This window comes from Myotis lucifugus, unplaced genomic scaffold (assembly GCF_000147115.1).
Source record: "Myotis lucifugus unplaced genomic scaffold, Myoluc2.0 scaffold_376, whole genome shotgun sequence".
NCBI lineage: Eukaryota > Metazoa > Chordata > Mammalia > Chiroptera > Vespertilionidae > Myotis > Myotis lucifugus.
In genome coordinates, this window is record NW_005871424.1 from 566566 (window position 1) to 574849 (window position 8284).

Below are 8284 nucleotides of genomic sequence, written 5' to 3' on the forward strand. Positions count from 1 at the left end.
GTAGGAAGTGCATTTTCCTCCCTGTCAGCGGAAGGTAGCTACCGGGAAGCCCCTCTGTACCTGTGTAGGCAGGGCGGGCTGTCCCGGGACCAAGCAAAGGTACCTTCTGCACACTGATGCAATCCTCCCTGGCAGCTGCAGGCATAAAAGGCCCGTTACACCAGAGGCTCCGGGCAGGCCTCCTGGTCCCAGAGAGCCCCCCAGGCACCGCCCCCCAGAGCAGCCCGAAACCTCTCCCGCTGAACAAACTGCCCTGCTTCTCACTGGCTTGAGTGTGACCCTGGCATCCTGCTGAGACCCTTGTCCCTCCCATGCCCCTCCTGCCGAACCCAGCACTCACAGCCTCTGGAGGCACTCCAAACCACAGCCTCAGGGTCAACTTCTTCCAGGCAGAGGAAGGCGGCCAGGCGGTCGAAGGACACCCGGGACTGGGGAAAACAAAGCTGGGGTCACCCGTGCCGAAGGGCGGAAAAAGAACTGAGGCTGCCACTGGTTGGTGCGGTGCAGCGGCTAGAGCATCGGCCCACGCACCAAAGGGCGGCAGGTTCCTGGTCAAGGGCACTTACCTGGGTTGTAGGTTCCCTCCCCTCCCTGGTGGGTAGGGGCACATGCGGGAGGCAAACAATCTATGTGTCTCTCTCACATCGATGTTTCTCTCTCTCTCTCTCTCTCTCTCTCTCTCTCTCTCTCTCTCTCTCTCTCTCTGTCTTTCCCTCCCTCCCTTCCATTCTCTCTAAAAATCAATGAAAAAAATATCCTCAGGTAAGAATTAACAAAAAATAGAAAACACAAAAATAAAAGAACTCAGGCTTTGGGTGTTGGGTGTCTCAAGAGGGTGGGGAAAGCTTCCTGTCTACAGGCTTTCTCACTTGCACGGCCTTAGTACAAAGATTAGCACAAAGCTTTTGTTTTGTTTTGTTTTGTTTTATTTGTTAATCCTCACTCCAGGATATTTTTCCATTGATTTTTTTTTTAAGAGAGTGGAAGAGAGAGGGAAAGACAGAGAAACATCAATGTGAGAGAAACACACCAATTGGTTGCCTTCTGCATGTGCCCTGACCAGGGCCCAGCCTGGGAGGAGCCTGTAACTGAGGTACGTGCCCTTGAGCAGAATTGAACCCGGAACCATTCAGTCCCCAGGCCAACGCTCTATCCACTGAGCCAAACCAGCTAGGGCCAAAGCTTTTTAGGTGACAAAAATGATGTTCATGAGGGTGGTGGCAGTGATGGTGGTGGTGCCCTCCCCCCTCCTTGCTCCTAATGAGCATAATTGGTAGATGGAGCTGCCATTCTGCAGGCTACACCCGGGAAGACAGCATCAGCAGGCCATTATCAGGAACGATTCTAAGCCTTGTCCACCTGGGGGTGCCCTCTGCTCCCAACCCCAAACCCTTCCTTGGTAAGGTCAAAGGGAGCCATTTAAAGAGGGATGGCCCAAGCCGGTTTGGCTCAGTGGCTAGAGCATCAACCTGTGGACCAAAGGGTCCCAGGTTCGATTCCGGTCAAGGGCACGTACCTCGGTTGAAGGCTCCTCCCCAGCCCAGGCCCTGGTCGGCACTTGTGCAGGAGACAACCAATCAATGTGTTTCTCTCACATCAATATTTCTCTCTGTCTTTCCCTCTCTCTTCCAATCTCTAAAAAAAAAACAATGGAAAAATATCCTTGGGTGAGGATTAAATAATAAGAAAGGAAGAAAGAAAGAAAGAAAGAAAGAAAGAAAGAAAGAAAGAAAGAAAGAAAGAAAGAAAGAAAGGAGGGAAGGAAAGAAAGAAAGAGGGATGGCTCAGCCAGGCAACTGCTGTCTCATTTTCATCACCCCCAAGGAGGCACAACATGAGTAGAGTCCGTAAAGAAGAGAAATAAGATAAAATTGCTTTGTGTAAAAAGGGAACCGAAATGAATCCATGCATGTGAGATTGCTGGATTGGTGAGGCTGTGTATTTTGAGGATGTTTGCTGACACCTTCTGCCGTAGCCTCTGCCCCTTCCCTCCCCGTTTGCTGCTGTGATTCATCCCCTTTCCCACTCCCTCTCCCCCTCCTCCTCCTCCATGGATGGCGGGTGCATGGAGACCGGGCACACCCCTGCAAGGCTCCTCCAAGCCGCCTCCCTCCCCCTGCCTCACCTGGACAACAGAGTGGATGGAAAAGGGCAGGAAAGCCTGGGCCTTGTTGAGGATGTTGAGAACCGTGAGGGTCACGAAGGCTTTCTCGGCGTCCATGGCATTCTCCTCTGTCACCAGAGTATGGACAGTAAACACCACCAGTGCCACCTGGGTGAGACACAGGGGGTGGCATGAGCTTCCATGAGTGTGGCCAGGGACACCTATGCCAGCTGTGGCCTCTCCAGGGGTCCGTATGGCCCCTAAACGTGGATCTCCCCCCAAATTCTGCTACTGGTGAAGGGAGTGCGTACACGGCCCCATTGCCAGTAGGTATCAGAAACTCTGGATTCCAGGCATTGGGAGATACCACCATTCTCCATCGTGTAGAAGTTTGTGGTTCCAGATGTGGGTGGGACTTGTGATTCGAGAAACCCTTGGAAAATAGCAAGTCTGTGAAAGTAGTAAGTATCGGCAGCACTTGAGGGCTCTAGGTATCGGTGGCATTTGTGGTTCTAGAAGTCACTTGGTGTGATGGTTCACTTCTAGATGCTGGTGATGTGTTGGCTCTAGAAGTCACTTGGTGTGACGGTTCAGTTCTAGATGCTGGTGATGTGTTGGCTCTAGAAGTCACTTGGTTGATGGTCACTCTATGTGATGCTTCGTCAGTGCTGATCACTTTGACGGCCACTTGTTGTGATGGTGACTCAGTGATCCTTTTGGGGGGAGCCCTCGTGGTTCTAAGTGATGGCACTTGCAATTCTGAGTGTTGATTGTGTTGATGACATCTGGTGTCCTGGCAAATGGCCCCTGGGATTCTAGATCCTTCTGGACACAGTGGTTAAGGCCCACTTGTCACCAGCCTTGAATGTTTTATGGTTTGAATTTTACTCTGGACACAGCAGTGAGTCATTGTGGGTTTGATTGCAATGGCGTGACTGCAGTCAAAGCCATGCTTCAGAAGGCTAATCTGGCAAGAATTTGTGAAATCAACTGGAAAAAGACAGGACAGGCACTGTGCCCAGTGTGTGTGTGTGGGGGGGGGGGCGGGGGGCAGCAGGGTGAACTTGGGGTTCCATCTCTGCAGCTGCCTGCACCTGTCACCGATTCCCCACAGCAGTAGAAGTGGCAGTTTCAGAAGACTCGAACTTTCAGGAGAACGACAGGCCTTCCCAGACACTGCCGCATTCAGGGAATGATCTGACTGATTCGCTAATCAGCAGGGACCCCTGAGCGAGAGCAGGATCCAGGAAGGGCGGTCTGCAAAGAGGCTCCAGGATTCGGGGGCTCCACCTACCTCCTCCCCCTCCCCCAACACCCCTTCCCCCCAGCCCACACTCTGCAGGGAGACCAGGGTGACGTCACCAGAAACGTGGACAGTTGGAAGGACACCAGAGACACAGAGAAGAGGAGTCCGGAGGTCCTCAGGGCGCCCAGCTCCTGGCCCCGGATGCGCAGGACTCTCTCCAGGAAGGCCCCCTCCCAGCCGTGGCACTTGACCGCCCTCATGTTTCGGAGGAGGCAGCTGGTGAGCCGTGCCCGGGAGTCCTTCTGCCTCATTTGCTCTTCCTGGGACCAGAGGGGAGAGGGGGGAGAGCACAGGGACAAGTCTAGAGCTTTCCTTCCCAGCAGCCACACCACCCCTTCAGCAAATCCTGCTGATTCGAACCAGGCCCCAAGCTGTCTGCCTCTCCGCATCTGCATCCCCACAGTCCTGGCCCAAGCCCCGTCATCTCCTCTGGACCACGTCATCTCCCTTTGTCCCCCTGCTTCTGCCTTCATCACAGGGGATGCTGCACCATAACCAAGGAGGCCCCCGATGAGCTGGAAACAGAGGCGGGGACCTGAACCGGCTGACACGGTGCCATCGGGAAGGCTTCCTGGAGGTGGGGGTGACAGATGAGCTACGGTGGGTGGGGTGGGCAGGGGAAGATGGAGGGGACAGCATGACTTGGAGGACATCCAGTGAGGTCAGAGGAGGGTGTGTGTGTGGCAGGGAGGACTAAGAAGGAGAGGTGGCCTGGATCATGCTGGGACTTGGAGGTCAGGCAGTGGAGGTGGGGCCACTGGGTTTCACCTTTGAGGGGCATCGTTAGAGGGGCAGCTGTGGGGACAATGTCTTAGAGGAGGCCAGACAGAAGATTGGAGAAACAGTCTATCCAACACCCTCCCTCCCTCCCTCCCTCCCTTCCTTTTTTCCCTCCTTCTTCCTCCCTCCCTCCCTTCTTTCTTCCTTCCTCCCTCCCCCCTTGCTTCCAAGAATGTATTTTTTAATATATTTTTATTGATTTCAGAGAGGAAGGGAGAGGGACAGAGAGAAACATCAATGATGAGAGAGAAAATCATCAATTGGCTGCCTCCTGCACGTCCCCTACTAGGGATCGAGCCCGCAACCCCTGGCCATGTGCCCTGGACCAGAATCAAACCCGGGACCCTTCAGTTCACAGGCCGATGCTCTATCCACTGAGCCAAACCAGCTAGGGCTCCAAGAATGTATTGAACACCTATGACAAGCGTATTCTAAAAGCTGAGACTGCATCAATGAGCATTCCCTACTCCTGGGAAACTTTCATTAGGACAACAGATAGACAATAAATGGAAGAACTAGGTGTGTCCTATGGCAGGTTAGGTGATGAGAGCTATGGAATGAAACAGCACAGGCCAAGGAGCTGAGCTGCAGGAGGGGGAGGGGCTGCCCAGACTTCAGGGAGGGGAGGGAGGAGACCTGACCCCTGGGATGAGGGTGTTCAGGCACAGGGCACAGCCAGCGCAAAGGCCCTGTGGCAGGAGCTGGGCAGGTTTGAGGATCCCAGGGAGGCATGGTGTGAGCAAGGGGCAGGAGGTGATGAGGCCACCTCACAGGGGGCAGAGGGCCACGGCAGGGTCTTGGCTTTGACTCTGAGGGGAATGGGAGGGAGGCACCCCTGGCTGGTGTGTGAAGAGGCCTAGGTGGGGGTGAGGCCGGAAGTGGGGACTCCACCAGGGGGGTCCCTGCAGTGACCTAGGTGAGAGACAGTGGGATTGGAGAGCCTGGGTATGGAGAAGGAACATTCTGGATGCAATTTCAACCAAAAGAGCTGACTCCTGGGATGTGAGTGAAAGAGAGGCGTCAACACCAGCCCAGAGTTATTTGTGGCCTGGATGCTGGAGGGACAGAGCTTCCATCCACTGAGATGGGGGCCGTGGGGACACGGGTCCGAGTGATTGGATGGCTCAGGCCATGGCCGGCAATGCCAGGCCCGCACCCCCTCCCCCACTCCCCTGCAGGCCCTCCTCCCATTCCCCTGTCAATGACCAAACCTGATAGTGGTTCCTCTTCCTGGTGATGAAGAAATTCAGAGGGAGGAGGCTCAGGAAGACAGTGACGGCGGTGAGGGCAGAGGGTCCTAGAAGCTGGAGACAGAGGGAGGAGGTCACAAGATTCCTGCAGGAGCCCAGCTGTAGACTTGGAGGGACCTGGTCAGCACCAGCGGCTGGGGTTGGAGGCTCACACTTGGTTCTGAAGGCAGGGGGTGGCAGGGGGTCTGGTGAGGGCAGCTAGCGGGTCATGGAGACCAGGATCATGGGACAGACACCTAGAAGGAGACACCTTGTACATGAGGGGGCAGAAAAGACGTACTGCACACAATGGGGGGTGCGCCTGGTCAGGATGGCGAAGTCAGACCTCTGGGATCAGGATTTGGGTTCAAATCCTGACTCTGACACTCACCAGTGTGGCCTTGGGCACATGACTTACCCTCCCTAAGAAGCAGTTTCCTCATCTGTGAAATGGAAATAGAGCTGTGCCCACACCTAAGCTAAGTGCTCGAGTCATACAATCCATTATCACCTGAGTCTTCGTTTCACAAGGGTTGCCAGACTTAGCAAATAAACATAGAGGACACCTGCCCGGTAAAATGAGGATTTCAGATACATAGTGAATACGTTTTTAGTATAAGGTGGTCCCATGGAATATTTGGGACATCCTTATCCTAAGAAATTATTCAGTGTATCTAAAATGTATATTTAACTGGATCCCTGTGTTTTGTCTGGCCGTCCCCACCCCCACCCCCAGCTCTGTGACTTTGGGACAGTTGCGTTCCCTTTCAGCTCTGGTTTCTCCACAGGGAAAATGTGGGGGGGGCGGCGGGGAGTAGAAGGAATGATCTGTAAGTGGCTGTGACTTTTTTGAGATTCCTTCTGAGGTCATTTGGGCCCATTCTCTAGACAAGCCTCACCCTCCCTCCAGCCTGGGGGCCTTGGTTTCTCCTATTAGCCAATAACAGTTTTGGAAATTTCCCTGACAACCAAACCAGCCAGTTTGTTTCATTTATGTAGCAATAGTGCCACCCAGTGGCTAAATAGACAAGTGCCAGAAGGCAAATGCCAGCCGTCAGAGCCAGAGTTGGGAAAATACTAAAACAGCCGTGGGCAAACTACGGCCCGCGGGCCGGATCCGGCCCGTTTGAAATGAATAAAACTAAAAAAAAAAAAAGACCGTACCCTTTTATGTAATGATGTTTACTTTGAATTTATATTAGTTCACACAAACACTCCATCCATGCTTTTGTTCCGGCCCTCCGGTCCAGTTTAAGAACCCATTGTGGCCCTCGAGTCAAAAAGTTTGCCCACCCTTGTACTAAAATGTTGATAGAAGGTCAAACACTCTGATAAAATGGTATCAATTGGCAAAAATGCTACACATGCTAACTATTGCCACCCCAATGCCTACCCCTCCTTAACTAGGATCTCAGGGTGATCCTCTGAGTAGGCCAGGAAGTGATGGGTGTGTTGTCTGTAGGTTCACTTGGGTCATGGGTCAGCCTACTCAATTGCCTTGTGTTTCCCTGTGTCCTCCTCCCCCTCCCCATATTCCTATCATAACAGCCAACATCTATGTACTGCACATCAGGAACTGTTTGAAGTGCCCTATATGTACTTGATAAGGACCTACTGTGTGCTAGGCCCTGGAATACCAGGTACCAAGTCAGAAAGGTTCTGGCCCCTGCCCTACAGGTCTGTGGAAACAGCAGTAGGGGGGACCAGTAATGATGATAGCACACAGTCGGTGGCATTTGGGACTATTCCACACTCACTCACAACCAATATGCCACTGGAACACCCACCCAGGGTCCTGCCAACTATGGCACATGGCCCAGGGCCCTCCACCTGCTTTCCTATAGCCTGTGAGCTGTACAAAAAAAAAAATAAAAAAAAAAAAATGCGAGCCCTAACCGGTTTGGCTCAGTGGATAGAGCGTCAGCCTGCAGACTGAAAAAAAAAATGCGATGGTTTTTACATTTTTAAGTGGTTAAAAAAAATGAAAAGAAAAAGAATATTTAGGGAAGTGTGAAAATTATGCAAAATTCAAATTTCAGTGTTCCTAATCAGGCCCCCTGGAGCTCCACCTTGTCTCCCTGCTTAGTGTTGTGTGGCCGCTTTGGCATTCGAAGGGCAGAGTTGAAGAGTTTTGAGAGTGACCACATGGAACCCAACGTCTAAAATAGTTACGATTTGGTCCTTTACAGAAAAGAGTGTGAACCTTGTACCTGGAGCCGAGCTGGAGGAAGATCTTCAGATGAACTGGCCCACCTCCACCTCCTTGCATAATTAATAATATGAGCCGATGCCTGCAGAATACAGCTGTGTACCAGGCCCTGTCTAAGTGCGCACAGGCGTCAGCTCAGTTCAGACTCAACATCAAGGCCAGGGGCACTGCTGTTTACTACGATTCTCACCTTACAGACGAGGGAATGGGGCACCGACGGGCTGTTCCTTGTGCAAGGTTTATAATTGGCAAGTAGTAAAAGCAGGCTTTGAACCCAGGCAGTCCCACTCCAAGGTCTGTGATTTTAATTAAAAGAAAGAGAGAGAGAGAGAGAGAGAGAGAGAGAGAGAGAGAGAGAGAGGGAGAGAGGGAGAGAGAGGGAGGGAGGGAGGGAAAGAAAGAAAGAAAGAAAGAAAGAAAGAAAGAAAGGAAGGAAGGAAGGAAGGAAGGAAGGAAGGAAGGAAGGAAGGAAGGAAGGAAGGAAGATAGAAAGAAAGAAAGAAAGATAGAAAGAAAGAAAGAAAGAAAGAAAGAAAGAAAGAAAGAAAGAAGGGAGGGAGGGAGAGAGGGAGAGAGGGAGAGAGAGGGAGGGAGGGAGGGAGGGTATGCAAGAAAGAAAGAAGGAAAAGAAAGAAAGAAAGAAAGGAAGAAAGAAG

General features: G+C 52.3%; 1 protein-coding gene across 1 annotated transcript in view; it reads right to left on the reverse strand.

The window, feature by feature from the left end:
* Positions 1 to 8284, reverse strand: part of ABCC6 (ATP binding cassette subfamily C member 6) — a 52688-nt gene that overhangs the window by 22436 nt on the left and 21968 nt on the right. The window contains 6 exon segments of the mRNA XM_023765110.1: positions 61 to 109; positions 112 to 135; positions 341 to 428; positions 2126 to 2272; positions 3467 to 3670; positions 5402 to 5510. Coding sequence (XP_023620878.1) covers positions 61 to 109; positions 112 to 135; positions 341 to 428; positions 2126 to 2272; positions 3467 to 3670; positions 5402 to 5510 — 621 coding nt within the window.